The sequence below is a fragment of the Panthera uncia genome, chromosome D4, assembly GCF_023721935.1.
Source record: "Panthera uncia isolate 11264 chromosome D4, Puncia_PCG_1.0, whole genome shotgun sequence".
NCBI lineage: Eukaryota > Metazoa > Chordata > Mammalia > Carnivora > Felidae > Panthera > Panthera uncia.
In genome coordinates, this window is record NC_064807.1 from 81,702,058 (window position 1) to 81,725,069 (window position 23,012).

At 39.6% G+C, this 23,012-nt stretch overlaps 1 protein-coding gene across 2 annotated transcripts in view; it reads right to left on the reverse strand.

The window, feature by feature from the left end:
- The window catches only part of SCAI (suppressor of cancer cell invasion), a 153,022-nt gene that overhangs the window by 65,618 nt on the left and 64,392 nt on the right, over positions 1-23,012 (reverse strand). For both annotated transcript variants that reach the window (XR_007457370.1, XM_049628734.1), the window contains exon 3: positions 13,167-13,298. Coding sequence is in view for 1 of the 2 variants with exons in the window: in XM_049628734.1 (XP_049484691.1) it covers positions 13,167-13,298 (132 nt within the window). In the remaining variant the exon portion in view is untranslated. The remainder of the gene's footprint in view (positions 1-13,166; positions 13,299-23,012) is intronic.

Below are 23,012 nucleotides of genomic sequence, written 5' to 3' on the forward strand. Positions count from 1 at the left end.
ACGCAAAAGGTTTCCCTACATGAAATTTTCAGGTATATGTAACACAAATGAGCTCCTGACTGCATTTTAAAATCCATTTCCATTATCCTTATGATAAGGAGAAAGTCATATCAGATTATAGAAATAGGTTAACTACAGACACCAGTTTCCACATTTATTGCAAGTTTTCCTCTTTTTTAACGTCTCCATGTACCTCCAGCGAGAAAGAGCTAATCAGATATTTTAAAATTGAAGTTGCCGCCAGAATCTTTAAGACTCTTATCATGTAGCTGCTGCTAGGAAGACTGTGTTATTACATAACAGCATTAAGTTGCAACATCACCATCACCTCCACGGGAACTGACAACTCTTGGGTGCTTCTTTACCGATACTGTGTGAAGTCTTTAGGCAAAGTTTCAAGGAAGCATGTGTTTCCAAGTTCTTCCGAGTTTCCCAACTGACAGATTTAATAAACCTCAGTAATACATTCTGTTACGAGAGAAAACAGAACTAGATACAACTCAGTGCTTTATGTCATGACTATGTATATAATTTCAAGGGTTCAGCGTAAAGGGCTTTAAGGAAGGGAATTTTGTATGAGGGCTGAAAGCACATAATTGGTGATCCAAAAGGCCAAAACACGTAAGTTGTAGTCTACAAATATTTTCTTTTTAAAAAAAAATTTTTTTTTAACGTTTATTTATTTTTGAGACAGAGAGAGACAGAGCATGAACGGGGGAGGGTCAGAGAGAGGGAGACACAGAATCCGAAACAGGCTCCAGGCTCTGAGCTGTCAGCACAGAGCCCGACGCGGGGCTCGAACCCACTGACCGCGAGATCATGACCTGAGCTGAAGTCAGCCGCCCAACCGACTGAGCCACCCAGGCGCCCCAATATTTTCTGATATAGCTATGAACAATGCTGCCCAAATTCTATAGTATTTTCCTCAAAATAATTTAGAACATCTGCCACCCCAGCCATAGGGGAACCTGGGGTGGCTCAGTCAGCTGAGTGCCAGACTCTTGATTTCGGCTCAGGTCATGGATTCCAGGGTCGTGGGATTGGGCCCCGCGTTGGGCTTTGCAGTGGGCATGAACTCTACTTAAGATTCTCTCTCTCTCTGCCACTCACCCCACTTGCATGCTCTCTCTCTAAAAATAAACAAACAAATAAATACATACATAAAAATAAAAACAAAAACTCAGGGGCACCTGGTTGGCTCAGTCGGTTAAGAGTCCAACTCTTGATTTCAGCTCAGGCCATGATCTCGCTGTTACTGAGTTTGAGCACCTGCACTGTAAGTGCAGAGCCTGCTTGGGATCCTCTCTCTCTCTCTCTCTCTCTCTCTAACTCCACGCTCGCTCAAGCATGCACATCCTCTCTCTCTCTCTAAATAAACAAACTTTAAAAAAAGTAATAATTAGAGGCACCTGAGTGGCTCAGTTGGTTAAGCATCCAACTTTGGCTCAGGTCATGATCTCCTGGTCTGTGAGTTCAAGTCGTACATCAGGCTCTCTGCTGTCAGTGCAGAGACTGCTTTAAATCCCGTCTCCCTCTCTCTCTCTCTGCCCCTCCCCTGCACATTCTCTCTCTCTCAAAAGTAAGTAAACAAACATAAAAAAAATAAGAAATACAAAAATAGTAATAAAAAAATTAAAACGCAGCTATACAGACAGGAATTTCTTTTTCAACACAGAGTTAAATTTTTGTTTAACTTCCTAAAGGCTAAGTCCTGTGACCACCCCTTCTCTAATAAGACCTATCACAGAAGCTAATATACATACCACTATAATTTGATTAGAGTCTAAAACTAAGGTATTTTATAAAGAGGTTTAGACAAATTCCTCTACTATTCAGAGCTTGACTATGGTTTTAAACTCTGAATACATCATTTGGTTATTAATACTGATGTCAGAGATGGGAAATTAATGGTCCATAGAATTAAATTAAATGGGGCTCTGTGAATTATCCTGTAAGCTAAATGACCTGATATTTCACTTTTTGCAAAGGCACCTATGTTATAAATTGACTGCTCATATTCTTCTTCCAAAGCGTTAGTAGAAATTCAAAGTATGACACTTATCTCGCTCCTTTTTTTTAAATCCTCAACTCTACCAACGAAAGTTCAGAGACTACAGTAGCGAAAAGTGTCGTGCAAATGATTAAACCTGGTTCTTATCTCAGAGATGTTTCCAATGTAACGCTGAGATGTCAAAACTTAGGAAACCTCTTCTGGGTTTCTACAAATCAACCATCCTAACTAAGCGGAATTAGCTAAGATGCTGACACCCACCCACGCCTGACATCCCAGCCCAACAGCCACCTTTCCATCCTCACGTCCGTCCTCCCTGTGGCGTGCTGCTGTGCACCATGTCCACCATCTTGGAATTCTCTCCTTTCTGTCCTTCCTGTTCTCTTCTACTGGCTTCCCTTTCCTTAGTCCCATAGTTAAATGGTTGGCTTCTCTAGGGCATATATGTGTGTATGTAAACACATTTACACACACATACACACATACACACACGTACACACACACACACACACACACACACACACACACACACATTAAGGATCAAGGACCTTAAGCGAGTTGTCTGGGAACTCATGACCAGTAAATTGTTGAACTACGATTCAAATTCAAACCTTCTAACCCCTAATCTAATGTTCTCTTCTTTGCACCATAAGGGAAAACAATTTAGATTTTGATTCTACATTAGTAATTTCTTCTCTGTGAGCTCATTCTGCTCCCCAGGTCATGGGATGCAATTGACCTCCAACAAAGCTATGACCAAAGCTGTAGTCAAAGGCATAACTCAACTCCTCTGAACAAGGTTTTCAGTCAAGAAGCACAGTGTCCCATCACACATTCTTGTTTACACAGAGAAGACTGTATTACATACAGTGACATCTTTGTTCTAATCCATGCCTCTGTGTTCATTTGTACGCCAGACAAAATTGTGTTCAGGACTTGCAAGGCCAATCAGCAATTCCTTGTTTTAACACCGGCATGTTTGTTTTTTTTTAACCAACTGGCATACCTGGTTTCCAAATGTAGGTTTAAGAATCGATCTGTGAGTTGGAAGGTGTTGGGGGTATCCACAGGTCTAGACTGTTAAGGCTGAGTGTTTCCTTTGGGGAGGATATCTTAATGATACCACTATATCAACTTTTTAAAATTTTATTTATTTTTGAGAGTGAGAAAGAGTGCACACACACGTGAGCACATGTGGGAGAGGGGCAGAGAGAGAGAGAGACAGAGAGAGAGACAGAGAATCCAAGCAGGGTCTGCACTGTCAGCACAGAACTCGACATGGGGCTCAGTCTCACTAACCGTTGCTTAATTAACTGAGCCACCCAGGCATCCCAACTCTCTTGTTTACTGAAGAGGGAGAAAAGCTTTTTTTGAATGAGAGATTGAGAAAAAAATGCACAAGAGTGCTTGATTAGGTAGAAGGTGGACATTCCCTTTATCTCTGCATCCTGCTCCCATCGCTAGCCCTGTACCTAGAATGGTGTGGGCACACAGAAAGCTCTTAGTACATTGCTCCATTCCTAAGGATGGTTTATGAATTTGAATAACTTTGAATAATCACCCTTAGTTTGAATTTAGAAATGCCAAGCCAAATAAAGCTACGGAATGCTGTCTTCTCCTCCTGTGAACCAGCTCCAGGGGAAGTATACAAAATCTTACACTTAGAAATACATTTATTTTCCACTGGCCCCTTGCGCATAGAAAAAAAAAGGTTGTCAAGTTTTAAAGTCCTCTAAGGTGTTGCTGCCTTGTCCCTCCAAAGGTCTGTGACTATTTTGTAGGTATGATGTTACCCAAAGGAGTTCTACAGATGTGGATTTCTCAGAGAACCAAGAAGATGAGTGCAAGAAGCCAGGAACTGCGTCATTCCTACATCATTAGAGTATTCTTCTGTGTCACCTCCAGAGAAGAGGCTATCAGAGCTTCCCTGTAAGTTTTGGGATCCTTACTCCTACACTAAGGAAAAACTTCTCTGAGGTAGCACTTCCCAAATTAGAACCCATTGTATTAACATAAGCTATTGCTTATCTGCCAAAGTTTTGTTTTTCTCATTTATGAACCAAGAAAACAGGTGCTAATGAGGTTGTTTTGAGGATTTAGTGAAATCTATTATTCTTAAATTCTTTCCTTTTTCGCTTTACACTACGCCTGGAAGATCTTAGAAGATCACACACAAAAAGACAAAAACAAAACAAAACAAAAAAAGTAAACAGAAATACCTTCCCCCTTACCAATCCCTGGTCTAACCCACTAGCAATTATAAAGGTGAAGATGTGTCGGGGCGCCTGGGTGGCTCAGCTGGTTAAGCTGAGACTTCGGCTCAGGTCACGATCTCACGGTTCATGAGCTCAAGCCCCGAGTCAGGCTCTGTGCTGACAGCTTGGAGCCTGGAGCCTGCTTCGGATTATCTGTCTTCCTCTCTCTCCGCCCCTCTCCTGCTCATGATCTGTCTCTCCAAAATAAATAAAAACTAAAAAAAAAAATTTTTTTTTAATAAAAAGGTGAAGATGTGTATTTTTGTTCCTAGCCAGGCCTGACAATTAAGATCTTAGAAAATGGTAACTTTTTAGGTCAGGTTATACTGAACTTTGATAGTCAAAAAGAACTAACTAGAAATATACTCATCTATTTTAGTGTTTAAAATTTTGGTATATCATTTAAATAGCTGATTTTCTGGATTCTGGGGAAAGGACAGCAGCATAGTTTCAGCTACTCAGGTACATTCCAAAAACGGACAGAAACATTAGATAACAAAACCAAAACCCCAAACAACATCTTCAGCAAAAGTAAGTGTTATGTCACTTCAAAATTCAGATGTTGAAGTCCTAACCCCCAGTACCTCGGAATGTGCATTTGGACATGGGACCTTTAAACAAATATAGTAATTAAATTGAAACAAGGCCTTTTGGGTGGGCACTAATATAATCTGACTTGTGTCCTATAAGGAGGAGATAAGGACACACACAGAGACACCAGGGATGCGCACGTATGGAGGGATGACTAGATTTAAGTACACAGTGAGAAAACAGCCATCTCCAAGCCAAGGAGTGAGGCCTCAGAAAGAGCCAACCTTGCTAGTACCTTGATCTGGGACTGTTAGCCTCCAGAACGGTGAGATAATAAATTCCTGTTGCTTAAGCAACCCAATCTGTGATATGTTGTTATGATAGTCCTAGCAAACTAACAGAGTAAGTAATAAAGTATCCTTCAAATCCCCAAATACAGGTGGGTAGGGACAAATCACCAACAGCCAAAAGACCTGCAGGCTATTGGCATCTGTACAGGAAGAGACAGAAGAAACAAACAGGGACATCTGATGGACCTGTGAAGAAGAGAACCCCAAAACAGCCAGTATATATTCTCCAGAAAGCACAGCGGATCATTTTGTGAACAGAAGCTAAAAGTGGGAGGAATTTTGCCTGAGTCAACAGCCATACATGGGTACTGAGTACCTGAAAAGTGGCTCATCTGAACTCAAATGTATGTTAAGTTTATATAAAATATTCAGGGGGCACCTTAGTGGCTCAGTTGGTTGAGCATCCGCCTTCAGCTCAGATCATGATCTTGTGATTCATGAGTTTAGGCCCCGCATGAGGCTGTCTGCTGTCAGCATGGAGCCTGCTTTGGGTCCTCTGTTCTCTCCTCCCTTCTCTCTGCTCCTTCCCCACTCATGTTTTCTCTCTCTCTCTCTCTCTCTCAAAAATAAAAAAATAAGCATTAAAAAAGCTAATAAAATATTCAGTGTACTTCAAGGACTAAATATGAAAAAAAAGAATGTAAAAGATCTCAATAATTTTTCTATATTGACATGTTGAAATAAAGTATTTTAGATATATTAGATCAAACAAATTATAAACATTAATTTCATTTTTGCCTTTTTACATTTTTTAAGATCTGGCTACTAGACAATTAAAATCACATTTGTGGTCTCTATTAAATTTTTATTAGTCCACACTTCTCTACATCATGTGACCAAGATATCCACTGCACTCTGGTGGCAGTCTACCTCAAATGCATGTGCAATTCTTTTGAGCAATAAGCCACAGAAAACCAAAATATTTATTACAAGCTTGTACAGCTACTTTAAGCATCATCTTTGAAATAACATATACTCTACTATGTTTTTAAACGTTTTAAAAATGTTTTTATTTATTTTTGAAAGACAGAGAGAGACAGAGGATGGGTGGGGGAGGGGCAGAGAGAGAGGGAGACACAGAATCTGAAGCAGGCTCCAGGGTCCGAGCTGTCCCACAGAGTTCGAGTGGGAGGCTCGAACTCACGAACCGTGAGATCATGACCTGAGCCAAAGTTGGATGCTCAACTGACTGAGCCACCCAGGCGCCCCACAGATACCCTACTATTACCGGTGTGCAGAGCTTGCCTCAAGGAAGGTATGAATTTTTTGAGGAAAGAAGAGAAGGAAGAGGGAGGGGCAGATAAAGAAGGAAGAAAGAGGAAGGAAGGGTTGCAGGAGGGGAGGAAAGGGACAAGGGAACAGACCGTTCATCTCCCAGTTACCCTTTCCTACTTAGGAACCAGGGCATCCTAAAAATAGGCTCTTCAAGGAAGCACTGTGGGGGATTTCTTCTTTAATTTGAAATATTAGAAGCCTATTTAATCAAAACAATTTCTGCAGTTATTTTTATTTAAGACCATTATATTCACTTTGGCACACTTCTCTGTCAATGTATATTTGTGGCCTCCAGTGCTCATTTTGGCTATGTGTATTTGCTCTTCCAGAGTCAAATAATCAGTGATTTGGAGGCCTCTGCTGTCTCAAGGCACCCAAAAGTCATGGATATCACTGGTAGGGACAGCTGTGTATCTCAAATACATGTCTCAAGATGCTGTCTTATATAATCCCAGCAAGTATTCCATTCTGCTCCGGCAGTCTTAGTCACCATGGTAACTGGAACCCTGCAAGCACTGGGGCTTTTGATCATTTTCTGACAGTATTCAAAGATATTTCTAACATTATTCTCACTTCATTACTACTGTAACTACATGCAAGAGCTATTAAAGGAAAAACACCATTCATTTGATCTATTTCTCACTCTCTTGCTCTATGTTTTCTTACACAGTGAGTGGAAACAGCTTATTTATTATGCACATAATATAAGGAGATATTTTCAGTCAAGAAAAACACTTCGTTAAGATATTCACATCTAGGGGCAGCTGGGTGGCTCAGTCAGCTAAGCATCTGACTTCGGCTCAGGTCATGATCTCGTGGTTCGTGAGTTCGAGCCTCCCACAGGGCTTGCTGCTGTCAAAGCAGAGCCCGCTTCGGATCATCTGTCCTCCTCTCTCTCTCTCTCTCTCTCTCTCTCTGCCCCTCCCCCACTCACGCTTTCTCTCAAAAATAAAATAAACGTTATAAAAAATATTCATGCCTAGGAAAATTAAAAGGTTCTGAGAACTTAGATGAACGACGTAATATAAGGTGGAAAGACACACCTTCAAGGGCAAAAAGGGAATTTATTACATCTAAGTAAGACATTATATAGAAACTCTGAAGCCTTTCATGAACTGAAATGCACTTTTTTGCTCTGCTCATAAGGAGTTAAAAAGTCCAAGTGAGAGGGAACACAGGGGGTTGCTGAGGTGCTAAATGTTCTGTTGGTTTTTTTTTTTTTTATGTTTACTTATCTATTTTGAGAGAAAAAGAGAGGGCGAGCAAGTAGGGGAGGGGCAGAGAGAGGGAGAGAGAGAATCCCAAGCAGGCTTTGCACTGTCAGCACAGAGCCCCGTGCAGGACTTGATCCCATGACCTTGAGATCATGACCTGAGCCAAAATCAAGAGTCAGACACTCAACCGTCTGAGCCACCCAGGCGGCCCCATATGTTCTATTTCTTTATCCAAGTACAAGCCACATGGATATGCTCCATTTGCAAAAAATACATTCATAATCTTTGTACTTTTCTGCAAGTATATTACACTGCATTGTAAGTTTAATAATTAGTTTGTGAACTCAAGAAAAATAGAGAAAGCATGAAGGAAAGCTAGCCAAAATTGATAAACACTAACAGTGAGAGGAATGTCGGGAAGGAAGGGCCCCATGTTAAAGGCTATGCTACTCTAGCTGGGTCCCCACTTTCCCATTTCCCCAAGTCCCAAAACTGGTCCAGACCACCACCAATGTATTTCTTCTTCTCTATAAGCACTATGATCCTGTTTTCTATTCAGACCAACATAGATATAAAGAGGGAAAACAACCAAAAAATTTTTCTTTTCATTTTTCCCAAAGAAATCCTCTCTATTTCAAAAGAAATGCACTAAAACTGTATCACCCCTTGAAAAGCAGAGAGGTTTTTAATTCACATAACTCAAAGAGCTACTTTGGAGAGGGAATGGGAGAGCAGTGTGGAGAAGAATGCCACACACCCCACAACCACCACCATGGGGAACTCAAACACGACCTACAGAACTGATAAATAGAGGCCTTTCCAACCAAGGCCTAATACTGAACAAAGCATTTTCATTTAGATAAACAAGCAGAGAAAATACACACCCCCATATGTACCAGACATTTTGAGAACATCAACCCCCAAATATATTTGGTCTTTGGTTAGGGACCAAACTGGGCGGTAAAAGCAAACAGTCCCCGCTAAGAGCTACTAGGGTATACAGAACATCAATTTAATATAGAATTTTTGATAAATCAAGATCATGAAGAACATACTGTTTTTGTAATTCGCTCTTTTTCATTTATTTATCCACCAAATCTTTTTAATAATTCTATATCATTCTGTTTGTGTGTGTGTATGTGTCTAAAACAGATGTTCTTAAAAAGTGAAAAAAAGGAAGAGAATCAAAGTACTAATCTCTCAGGAAACTTCACACTTGCACTGCCATTAGCTACATCTCTCTCAAACAGCAACCCAAAAGCATTCAGAGAATATATATACTTTACTCACCATATTTATTACAGAAATAATTAAGGCTGTTTAAAATAAAGAGGGCCCTGGGCGCACCTGGGTAGCTCAGTCGGTTAAGTGTTCAACTCTTGATTTCGGCTCAGGTCATGATCTCACAGTTCATGGGATCGAGCCCTGCATCAGGCTCTGTGCTGACACTGTAGAGCCTGCTTATGATTCTCTCTCTCTCTCTCTCTCTCTCTCTCTCTCTGTCTCTCCCTCTCTGTCTCTATCCCTCCCCTGATTGTGCGCGCTCTCTCTCTCTCAAAATAAATAAATATTTAAAAAAAAATTAAAAAAACATTTTTTTAAAAGAGGGCCCTGTACACAAAACACTGAAAATAAATCCCTGATGAATTTGCTTAACCATTCCTCTAGGCCAAAATTTATTATTAGTATTTTCAAATTTTATTTTATTTTATTTTATTTTATTTTTTAAATATTAATTTAAATGATTGATTTCTTTTTGGGAGAGTGCAAGCAGGGGAGGTGCAGAGAGAGGGGGGCAGAGGATCAGAAGCAGGCTCTGCACTGACAGGCTGACAGCAGGGAGCCTGATGTGGGGCTTGAACCCATGAACTGCAAGATCATGACCTGAGCTGATGTTGGACGCTCAACCGACTGAGCCACCCAGGCACCCCACGATTCTCAAACTTTAAAAATAGCACTTTGGGGAAGTACTACTCCACATCTGGGAGGCAATCAATATATTAGTATAGAAAATACTGCTTTCAGGGGTGTTTGGGCGGCTCAGTAGGTTGTGTCCAACTCTTGATTTCGGCTCAAGTCATTATCTTGCAGTTCATGGGATCAAGCTCTGCACTGGGCTCTGCTTGAGATTCTCTCTCTCCCTCTCTTCCCTTTCCCCGCTTGCACGTGTGTGGGCGTTCTCTCTCTCTCTAAATAAACATAAAAGCAAGCAAGCAAGCAAGCAAGCAAGCTGTGGCCACAGTGCCAGAGTGATATAATGTAAGTTAAGAAAAAAAAAATAGTGCTTTCTGGGTAGCAATTTATGGTATCTGCAAGTTACACATGTATACTGACAAAATTATTGACTTAACAAATGAAGAGAAATTTCAAACTGGTGAAATTATGTACTGAATATTTCAAAAAAATTTTTTTAACGTTTTATTTATTTTTGAGACAGGGAGAGACAGAGCATGAACAGGGGAGGGTCAGAGAGAGGGAGACACAGAATCTGAAACAGGCTTCAGGCTCTGAGCTGTCAGCACAGAGCCCGACACGGGGCTCGAACTCACGGACTGCGAGATCATGACCTGAGCCGAAGTCCGATGCTTAACCGACTGAGCCACCCGGGCGCCCCATGTACTGAATATTTCAAAAAACAAAGTCAAAAGGATTAATTATTTCTTTTTAAATGTTTATTTTTGAGAAAGAGAGACAGAGCACAAGCAGGGGAGGGGCAGAGAGAGAGCGAGACACAGAATCTGAAGCAGGATCCAGGCTCTGAGCTGTCAGCACAGAGCCCAAAGTGGGGCTCGAACTCATGAACCATGAGATCATGACCTGAGCTGAAGTTGGAGCCACCCAGGTGCCCAGAAGGATTAATTCTTGGACCCGATACAGTTTCAAGAGCTCAAGAACTAAACTGAAATAGGTATCACAAGCATATTATAATAAATTTCTGTAACAATAAATAAACAGTCCTAAAGATTAGATCTCGTGTAACCTCTCCATGTATTAGGTTTTCCTACCATCCCCACAGACACAATTTTACTCTGCAATTACTTTAAAACTAAATAAAATCAAAAATTCAAAAATAAAAATAAAATCAGTGTGATCATTAACATGGCACTTTAAAAAAAGATCAAAATGAGACACATTTGAGCTGTTAAATTGATCTGCACAACAAATTTAAATTTAAAATTTGCACATTTAAAAAGAGGGTAAAATAAAACAATCAACTCTAGTTACGTGTTTTGTACTATATACTGTCATCGTGTGGCTTAAAGATGAAGACGTACTTTAAAGCGATTTACAAACTGTAGAATGCTGTGTGGAAATGTGTTACTGTTACTGTTGTTGTAGTTACAGAGTGATTTTAGCCAGATGGAGAGTCTCTAGCAAGAGATTACTTGAGCTTTAAGGAGTCATTTATGATCCAGAATCAGATTAGGAAAATAATTCCTTTTTAAGAAGGGAGATGCCACTAAATTCAATATGCTTCTCAAACATACTCACTGAAGACATACTCATACTATACTCATTCTTATATTCAAATAAGAATATATAGAGAAGCTAGTAAACTTTGGGTCAAAACGTAGTATCTAGGGCTTTTTATTAAGCAGTTTAGCAAAAAATGCTGATATGAAATGACAAGATGACATACATCCCATAAAGAGTAAATGAATACAAAAAAAGAGTATGTCTGGCATATGGTGGACAAATTTCAGAGACATTTTCTGAAAACGAAATGATGTAAAAGAGAACAGAGATGAAAATCAAGAGTAGGTCATTACAGAGGACCTGAGCTGGATGTTCACTCTAGGCATTACAAGTATAAAAAGGAGGGAGGACAAGGGACAAGGGACAAGAAAAAATATGGAAGAAATGCAATAATCAGTTGAAAAATATATTTTCTTTTTTAAATTTTATTTATTTATTTTGAGGGATAGAGAGAGAGATCAGAGGGAGGGGCAGAGAGAGAGGGGGAGAGAGAGAGAATCTCAAGCAGCCTCCATGCTTATCAGCGCAGAGCCGAACATAGGAACTGATCTCACACACCATGAGATCATGCCCTGAGCAGAAACCAAGAGTCGGATGGTCAATAAACTGAGCCACCCAGGTGCCCCAGAAAATAATTCTTTTTTTTTTTTTTTTTTAACGTTTATTTATTATTGAGAGACAGAGAGAGACAGCATGAGCATGGGAGGGACAGAGAGAGAGGGAGACACAGAATCCGAAGCAGGCTCCAGGCTCTGAGTTGTCAGCACAGAGCCTAAGGCAGGGCTTGAACTCACGAACCGCAAGATCATGACCTGAGCCAAAGTCGGACACTTAACCAACTGAGCCACCCAGACCCCAGAAAATAATTCTTTAAAAAGTTGCAATTAATCTGATTATTACCAGAAGCTGATCTCAAAGATTCTTCTCTGGCACAAAATAGAAAGCAGCAGAGTACAGAAGTTAAGAAACGTGCCTTTGGAATCCTTCATTTAACAAATGTTTATGAAGCATCTGCAATGGGCCAGACCCTGGCCATTACGTACTAGAGAAACCGTGACAAACAGGGTCCTATTCTTAGGAATATTAGTTTTATGTAGGAAGACATTATAGGCAAATTAATAAGATTGCTCAAGACAGTCATCAGTTTTATTAAAAAATTAAATGAATATAGGGATAAAGTGACTGAAAGTGTAACTTTAGATACAGTGGTCATGGAATATTATCAAATGAATATTTGATAATCTTGTAATTATCTTTACAATTGTAAATGTTTTCTTAAAAGATACATTAACTTCAATACCCCAATGTGTAAAATCAGATGTAAATAGGGTATGATGTGGGGGCACCTGGGTGGCTCAGTCGGTTGGGCGCTGACTTCGGCTCAGGTCATGATCTCACAGTTCGTGAGTTCTAGCCCCGCGTCGGGCTCTGTGCTGACAGCTCAGAGCCTGGAGCCCGCTTCAGGTTCTGGGTCTCCCTCTCTCTCTGCTCCTTCCCCACTAGTGCTCTGTCTCTCAAAAATAAAAACAAACATTAAAAATAAATAAATAAATAAATAAATAAATAAATAAGGTATGATGTGGAATACCGTATACAAAACTATCTAACAGGGGCACCTGGGTGGCTTGGTCGGTTAAGCATCTGACTTCAGCTCAGGTCATGATCTCACGGTCCATGAGTTCGAGCCCCGCGTCGGGCTCTGTGCTGACGGCTCAGAGCCTGGAGCCTGTTTCAGATTCTGTGTCTCCCTCTCTCTCTGCCCCTCCCCTGTTCATGCTCTGTCTCTCTCTGTCTCAAAAAAAATAAATAAACGTTTAAAAAAAAAAAAAAACTAACAAAACTGCTCGCCTCAACTTGAAGGAAACAGTATTCCTCTTTCCTATTGTCTTCTCATCTGAAAATGAAGAGGGTCAAAACAGCATGATCACCTGACCTCTAATACAGGTATTTATAAAACATTCTATCCATAACTTTCAGAAACTTACCACACACCAGCCATAGGGAAAAAAACACAGAACTAGAGAAAAGTTTAAGGCGTCAAGAGTCCACTAACCTTAATCCGTTGAACAGCTGCTTAGATTTATCCAGAAGATAACAAAAATCTGTAACTGTTTTCCTCTCTCCCTGTGGGATATCATCTTCAGCGCCTCCAGAGGACATGATTTCTTTAAGAGCAAATTCAGTCCTGTAAGAAAACATATGTCCATTTATCCAGTAGATAAGAATAAAATGAGGAACATACCTTAATTATATTATTTGATAGCATTTTTTTCAAGATACAGAATTCTTCTGGTCACAGTCAAATCATCAAAATAACCTAAGTGCACGATGGTATGGGAAAACACTCAAATATTGTCAGTAGGAATGCAAGCTGGTACATCATATTGGAAATACTATTTGAATGCCTTTTGACCTACTCCTCTATTTGATCCATTCTGTAAATCCATCCTTGAAAATGATCTGTAAATGTAAAGCACTTTATCCATAAAGATATTTATTTCAGTATCATCATACAGTATTTAAAAACTGGTAACAACCTAAAAGAATCAAAGAGGGCAATTATCAAGTGCTTCACAGAACACTAACAACTACACTCTACCCTATCACTAACTTACATTTAAGATAAGGTAATTATATGAAGACACCTCAGTGTAAAAGGGATATAAAAACTATACATACACGTATATTAAAGCTATCTTTGATTGAAACCAAACTACCTTCATATGTAATCAATCATGTTAATCAGCCATTTTAATTGTTTTATTTTTTATTTTGAGGTAGAGAGCACAGAAGTGGGGGAGAGGGGCAGAGAGAGAAAGAATCTTAAGCAGGCTCCGTAATCCCACAACCCTGAGATCATGACCTGAGACAAAATCAAGAGGACGCTCAACTGACTGAGCCACCCAGGGGCCCCTAATCAGCCATTTTAAAAACTGCAAGTTGCTGGGGCACCTGGGTGGCTCAGTTGGTTAAGCATCTGACTTTGGCCCAGGTCATGATCTCCTCCTGGCTTGTGAGCTCAAGCCCTACATCAGGCTCTCTGCTGTCAGCACAGAGCCTGCTTCAGATACTCTGTCCCTCTCTCTCTCTCTGCCCCTCCCCTGCACCATCTTGCTCTGTCTCAAAAGTAAATAAACATTAAAAAAAAAAAACTCTTTTAAAAAATAAAATGTAAAAACAGCAAGCTGCTGGACAGCATGTGAAGTATGAACCTATACTAAACAAAAAAATTAATTTGTGTTTACATACAGACAGAAATCCCTGGAACAACATAGGGAAATCTGGCCCTAATGTAGGGTGAAAATGCAAGCAGAGTAGACCAGAGCCAGACACCAGAGATGAGAGTTAGGGTGTGGTGCAGTTATTTCGGTAAATATTTTTCTCTCCAACATTTTACTGAATAGGCAGTTGCAGTTACAGGGCAGAAAGATTGTCAGCAAGCCTGAAACCGTCAAGGGGCTGCAGAGTAACAAGTGGGTGCCATGGGGCCAGCTGGTGGGGATATGCACGGATGGCAGTGGGTGGTCCCTGTATCTTCACGGCTCCCTTTTCCCACCACTGCTTTCTGTACTTTGTGGGCTAGAAGTTTCTAACAGATGGAAACAGACCTTAAAAAGTGCTGAGCCTTAGAAGGGGTTTCACACTGTATAATGACGGTGGGTAAGTCCTCTCCCTGGACCCCTACCACCTTCATTCTCTAAACCCAGGAGAGGCACAAACTAGGCATCAAAGCTGACTGTAGCTTTCTTCACCACACCTCAGATACATCATGAACCAAGGTGACTAATATCCCCAGGACACAGGAGAAAAGACAGAAAATAAATGTTTAAAAATAAACAAACTGGGGCACCTGGCCAGCTCAGTCGGTAAAGCATGCGACTCTTGATCTTGGGGTTGCAAGTTCGAGCCCCTGCTGGGTGTAGAGATTACTTAAAATCAGGGCACCCGGGTGGCTCATGTGCTTAAGCATCTGATTTCAGCTCAGGTCACAATCTCACAGTTTGTGGGATCAAGCTCTGCACTGACAGTGTGGAGCCTGCTGCAGATTCTGTGTCTCCCTCTCTCTCTCCCCCTCCCCTGCTCACTCGCGTGTGTGCCCTCTTTCTCTCAAAAATAAACATTAAAAAATATATACATATATAATCTTAAAAATAAATAAACTTTCAAACTTAATAAGGAAGGATATTAGAAATAAAGCAGGAAGGGGGTGCCTGGGTTGCCCAGCTGATTAAGTGTCAGACTCCTGATCTCTTGGCTCAGGTCATGACCTCACAGTTCATGAGATCAAGCGCCAGCCATGTAGGGCCCTGCACTGACAGTGCGGAACCTGCTTGGGATTCTCTCTGCCCCTTCCTTGCCCACATGCACATGTGGGCGTGCTCTTTTTCTCTCTCTCAAGATAAATAAATAAACATTAAAAAACAATAATAAAGCCGAAGAAAATGTCATAATGAAGCAAATAAGAATACTGGGCATGAAAAATATAATCACTGAAATAAACTGAATGGATAAATGTATTAAAGAGCAGAAAGGAGAGCATTGAACAAATTAATAAGCTAAAGTATCAGGCTTTGCCTGACATCAGGAAAAGGTAAAATACATAAAAGAAAAATCAAGAGATATGGAATAGAGAAATGAAGGAAATCAACATCCACATGACAGTATATATAGAAGAGAAAAAATATGCAGAGATGATGAAAAATATTTTCAGGAAGAAACTTCCATTAAGCTTCTCAGACTCAGGGAAAGTACGAGGCCTCAAACCAAAAGGGCACACACACACACACACACAAGAAAAAAAAAAAAAAAAAAAAAAAGATAAAGATAAAGAAATAACCCCACAGCTAGAAACATTCAGGTGAAACAAGAATTCCCAGGAAGCCCTCGCCCCTTCCTGAGCAATCCAGTCTGACAGCCATTAGGTGGGGCACAGCATAGTAGGTGTCCACGCACAGGGCACAAACTGTGAAGAGGCTATCCACATGCACACAAAGGGCCGGTCTACACGGGAGGTTGAACCCTGAGTGAGGTGACCCTGAGTATTTCCACATGGAACGGTTCAGAAGCCACAAGAAGAGATTTTTCATATATGGGAGGATTCATCAAATAAGAAAATCAACTGGGTTGCCTGGTGGCTCAGTCAGTTAAGCATCCGACTTCAGCTCAGGTCATGATCTTGTGGTTTGTGGGTTCGAGCCCCGTGTCGGGCTCTGTGCTGACAGCTCAGAGCCTGGAGCCTGCTTCCAATTCTGCATCTCCCTCTCTCTCTGTCCCTCCCCTGCTCATGCTCTGTCTCTCTCTCTGTCTCTCATTAATAATAAATAAACATTAAAAAAATTAAAAAGGGGCACCTGGATGGCTCAGTCAGTTGAGCGTCTGACTTCGGCTCAGGTCACGATCTCATGGTTTGTGGGTTCGAGCCCCGCGTTGGGCTCTGCTGACAGCTCAGGGCCTGGAGTCTGCTTCTGATTCTGTGTCTCCCTCCCCTCAGCTCCTCCCCTGCTCACACTCTGTCTCTCTCTCAAAATAAAGATTAAAAAAAAAAAAAGGTTTTTTTTATTTAAAAAAATATTTTTTCAAATAAGAAAATCAACTAAGGACAATGGGACCAGAATTCTCTTTATAAGAGAAGAGAGATACAGATATGAAAAGAGAAAGGTTAGAATAAACCCTGTGGAAGCTCTGGGTGAACTAATGGATCTTTTAGAATATAGACACAGGAGCATCTGGGTGGCTCAGTCATTTGAGAGTCCAGCTTCAGCTCAGGTCATGATCTCACAGTTCATGGGTTCAAACTCCATGTCAGGCTCGCTGCTGTTGGCACAAAGCCAGCTTCAGATCCTCCCTCCCCTCTCTCTCCGCCCCTCCCCTGCTCACGCTCGCTCAAAAATAAATAAACATTAAAAAAAAGAATACAGACATAAATGTGTATGGGGTATGTATGTCTCTGTGTGTATACATAAGCATACACACATACATACTCCCTAGCTCTGTAAATCTATGTACTGAGAGGGCCTTGGAGCAGTGACCACCTCCACTTGGTATGAACATACCTAGTCTCTACATCTCGGCTTGTAATACCATTCTCCGATAAAGGGAACCGATATATATATATATATATATATATCCAAGGGAACCTATATATAACATACATATAAAACAACATGGATGGGCCTTGAGTGCATTATGGTAAGTGAGATAAGTCAGATAGAGAAAGACAAATACTGTATAATCTCACTTATATGTGGAATCTAAAAAAAAAAAAAAAAACCAAACTCATAGAATAGATTGGTAGTTGCTGGAGGTGCGGGTAGGGTAGAGGAAATGAGTGAAGGTGGTCAAAGGGTACAAACTTTCAGTTCTGGAGATACATATACAGCATGGTGACTACAGTTAACAAGAATGAACTGTGTATCTGAAAGATGCTAAGAGTACATCTTAAAAGTTCTCATAATAAGAAAAAAATACGTGAGGTGATAGATGTTAACTAAACTTAACTGTGGTAATCATTTCACAATATATACATACACCTTAAACTAGTACAATTTTATATATCAATGCTCCTCAACAAAACTGGAAAAATAAACTAATAAAATAAAAAAATAAGGGGCACCTGGCTGGCTCAGTCAGTACAGAATTCTACTTTTGATCTTGGGGTCGTGAGTTCAAGCCCCACGGTGAGGGTAGAGTTTACTTAAAAAATAAAATAAAAATAAAAATAAAAATAAATAAAATAAAGCATTTAAGAAAAGAAGGAGGAGGATCCAGCTTAAAAAACCTCCTACTGGCCAAACCGGGGATAATTTCAGCATCAAAACAAATAATGACAATAATGGATTATAACCTATTGAATAAAGTAAGAAACCATGAAGCAATGCTGATATAAATAAATGACTGAATAAATGGAAAGTGTGGGAGAGTTTCAGAGTACTTCTCCATAAAACACACATAAATTCCAAAATACAGAAGTGATACCTGACAGACTCTACCTTGATCAAATGATCAAAGGGAATATTAATAATTGGACTAATCAAAGTCCTATACCACTTGGTAAGATACAATGAGAAGTAATGTTCCTGCCAATTCAATTAGATGCTGGATCTTGAATCTAATCATGAGGAAACAAACAAAACCAAATTGGGAGGCTTTCTATAAAATAATCTACCTGTAATCTTCGAAAATGCCAAGGTAAAATATGTCAAGAAAATGTCTTTTCCTCCAAAGAAAAGGAAGACTGAGGTGCAAAGCCTGATCCTGAACTGGATCTTTCTGCTGCAAAGGATATAATTGGGACAACTAGAAAACCCTGAATGGAATCTGAGAACTAGAAGGTAGTAATGTATCACTGTTAATAAGAAAAAATGTTAAACTTTACCAGTAATCAACAAAATATAAACCCGTAGAGCCACTCCGGAGAACAGTAGGGAGGTTCCTCAGAAAGTTAAAAATAGAACTATCCTACAATCCAGCAATTGCATTATTAGATATTTACCCAAAGGATACAAAAATACAGATTCAAAGGGGTACATGCACCCCAATGTTTATAGCAACCTTATCAATAGTTAAACTATGGATAGGACCTAACTGTCCACTGACGGATGAATGGATAAAGAAGATGTGATGTGTGTGTGTGTGTGTGTGTGTGTGTGTGTGTGTGTATACATATATAATAATGGAATATTACTCCGCCATCAAAAAGAATGAAATCTTGCCATTTGCAACAACACGGATGGAGCTAGAGTGTATTATGCTAAGCAAAATATGTCAGTCAGAGAAAGACAAATATCATGTGATTTCATTCATATGTGGAATTTAAGAAACAAAACAGATGAACATAGGGGAAGGAGGGAAACAAAGAGGGAAAGAAACCAGAAGAGGCTCTTAATGATAGAGAACAAAATGAGGGTTGATGGAGGGAGGGAGGTGGGGGGCGGCCTAGATGGGTGATGGGCATTAAGGAAGGCACTTGTTATGATGAGCACTGGGTGTTGTACGTAAGTGATGATTCACGGAATTCTACTCCTGAAACCAATATTGCACTGTATCTCAACTAATTAGAATTTAAATAAAAACAAAACCCAAAAACCCAAAATACAAACTTAATACAACAGTTAACCCATTACAGATACAGTACACTAATTATTGCAGTTGACTATGCACTGAAACCAGCATATTTTCTAGGGGCAGAAAAATTAGTTCAGACCCCGAGATTCACCGTATGTACTGGGGTATATATGTATTTTATTAGGCCCAGCAATTACACTTTTGAAAATTTATCTTACTTTATCTATTTGGAACATGTGAACTACCATTACTAATAAATTACTCATAACACAGGGAACTGGGGAAGAACTGCTAGCCAGTCACCCACCACTCTCGCAGTGTGACCTCTTCTCCGCCCACAGCAAAGTATCTGCAAGGCTCTGAATGAATTCTACTCTAATATAACATCACAATTTTACATGTTATTCTCTTTGCCCATTTTGTTCACCTGGCAAATTTATATTCATAATTCAAGACATTCAAATGACACCTTTTCAGTATAACCTTCCTTGAAAATTCAATCTCTCCTTGGCACTTATATATAATCAAGACAGTAGAAGCCCCATCAGTGACTCCATTAAAAGTTATACATAAAAAAGCTATATATATAACATTTGCTTAAAAAAAAGTTTGCCTCATTCTCTAAACCTACGCTGTAGTCATTAGCCAAACGTGGCTACTAAGTACTTGAAACATGGCTACTCTAAATTGAGATGTGTCATAAATGTAAAATGCACCAAATTTAGAAGATTAAGTATGAAAAAGCATGTAAAAATCTCATTAATAATTTTTACCTTGTTACATGTTGAAATCATATTTTGGTATTTTAGTTAAATAAAATATACTATTAAAATTAATTTCATCTTTTTAATGTGGCTAGAAAATTTAAAATCACACATGACTCAATTATATTTTTATCAAATAAATATAAAGCTGTCATTATTTGTAGATGATATGAACCTTTCCATAGAAATTTCAAAAGGACCTGCAGATAAGTTATCAGAATTAACCACTGAGTTTTAGCAGAGTTGCTGGATATGAGGTGAATATAAAAAGGCCAATAGTATTTCTATATCCCAAAGAACAAATAATTATTACATGAAACTTTAAAAAGATATATCATTTACAATTGCATCAGGTAATATCAAATAACTAAGAATAAATATAATGCAGATGCGTAAGACTTCATCACAGAAAACTATAAAAATCTGACAGCTTGAGAGCTAAATTAAAGATGAGTTACAGGGGGCGACCAGGTGACTCAGTTAAGTGTCTGACTTCTGCTCAGGTAATGATCTCACAGTACATGAGTTCAAGCCACACGTCGGGCTGTCTGGTGACAGCTCAGAGTCTGGAGCCTGCTTCGTATTTTGTGTCTCCCTCTCTCTCTGCCCCTCCCCACTCACACTCTGTCTCTGTCTCTCTCTGTCTCTCAAAAAAAACTTAAAAAAGGGGCTGCCTGGGTGGCTCAGTCGGTTAAGCGTCCGACTTCAGCTCAGGTCACGATCTCGCGGTCCGTGAGTTCGAGCCCCGCGTCGGGCTCTGGGCTGACGGCTCAGAGCCTGGAGCCTGCTTCCGATTCTGTGCCTCCCTCTCTCTCTGCCCCTCCCCCGTTCATGCTCTGTCTCTCTCTGTCTCAAAAATAAATAAACGTTAAAAAAAAATTAAAAAAAAACAACTTAAAATTTTTTTTTAAAAATGACTTACAGAAAATTCAGAATATACCATCTTTTATACTAGAAGCCTCAAAAGTATAAGGACATCAGTTCTCCCTAGATTGGTCTACAGATCAGTGCAAATACCAATCAAAATATCAGTAGATTTGTTTGGACAAATGGACAAGTTGATCTTATAATCTATACAGAAATGCAAAGAGTCAAGAGCAGCTAAAATAATCTTGATGAAGAACAAATGGAAGGACTGATTCCACTGGATATCAAGACTTTTGAGAAGCAGGACTGAAGACTGGTACTGGTACAAGAAGAGCAAAACGGAGTAGAGTGGAGAGATAACACACATGTACATGGACATTTGATTTATGACAAAAGTGGCATTTTGTAAAGCAATGAGAAAAAATAAATTTTGTCCAAAAAATTAAGAAAAAGAGCCAGTATTGGGTCAACTAGATATCTAAATTAAAAGAAAAAACATGAATCTTGATTCACACAAAAATTCACACAACTACACATGAAAATCAATTCTAGGCAGACTGTGGATATAAAGGTAAAATTGAATAGTTAAATAATAATACGGGAGGTCATCTTCATGACAGTGAGGTTAAAAAAAAAAAGATTATTTAAATAGCTCACCAAAAAGCATTCTTCACTAAGGAAAAATTAGACCATTCTGAAAACCAAGAATTGTATTCAATAAAAGACACCATTAGAAAAATGAAAAAACAAGTTGACCCCTGTGCAGTTGAAAATCCATGTATAATTTTGACCCACTCCCCCAAACTTAACTAATAGCCTACTGTTGACTGGAAGCCTTATAACGTCAATAGTTGATTAACACACATTTTGTATATTACATGTATCACATACCATATTCTTACAATAAAGTAAGCTAGAAAAAAATGTCATTAAGAAAACCATTAGGAATAGAAAATACATTTACAGTACTATACTGTACTTATTGATATTGTCAGTGTATATGATTATTGAAAAAAACCCACGTGGAAGAAGGCCAGCACAGTTCAAACCTGTGTTGTTCAAGGGTCAACTGTAGTGCGTTTGCAGATGTAATTAAGGTGTAAATTAACATGAGGTCGTACTGGAACAGGGTATTAATCCAATGCGACCGTGTCCTTATAAGCTGAGGAGACAGGCATTCACAGTGAGCAGAATGCCATATGCAGACACAGACACAGAGGGAAGACAGCCATATGAAGAAGGAGACAGAGACTCGAATTATGCAGCTGCAAAGCCAAGGAACAGCAACTGATCGCTGGCAACCACCAGAAGCCAGGGAAGAGGAATGGAACAGTCTCCATCTGAACTTCTAAAAAGGACCAGTTCTGCCAACACTTTGATTTTGGACTTCTGGCCTCCTAAAGTGTGAGAGCACAAATTTCTGTTGTTTTAAACCACCCACTTAGTGGCAATTTGTTACTGAGGCCCCAGGAAACCGATCTATATACAACAGTCCTGACAGAGATTACAAAATAGACACACAGCAGAAGAGCAGTAAGTAGGGACAACTTCAAAGACTTGCTCTGCGAAATACAGAGCATCTGGCAAATTATTGGCCTGTCTTGTTGACAACTGCTTTTTATAGGAAGTCTTCTGACAAAACAAGAGAAACTGCTACTCTGGGTTGAATTCTGAATAAGTGGTTGGCAATATGAAAGTATGAAAGAAACCTGGTTAAGTGTGCATTACATCATGCGAGGGAGCACAGCGCAGGGTCCTAACAGCAGCGGAAAGTGCCCGATGTTAGGCCAGAAGCCGGAGTATTCCTGTTCCTAACACTTCCTAGTTATGTGACTGTAAACAAACAAACAAACAAAAACTTGAGCGAACACTGTGAGTTGCAAGGTTTTAATTCACAAAAACAAGCAATTTGCACTTGCTCTGTGTATCTCAAATAACTGTTGTGAAGATAGAACAAGGTTATTTAGGTGTGAAAGAAGTCTGAAGACAGTATATAATGTATAATACCACCATAGTTATCACTCTGCAGTTTACTGAGGTTTAAAAAAAATAGAGAATTACCCTGTGCTAAGACCTAAAAGGGAAGCAGGTCAAGGAAAGAACGAAAGTACGTAGAAACTGAAACTAAAATATAGAAATTGATTCTGATAAAAGAGAGTATATTTATAGAAATCACATGGTAGGAAAGAGATCATCTTCTTATA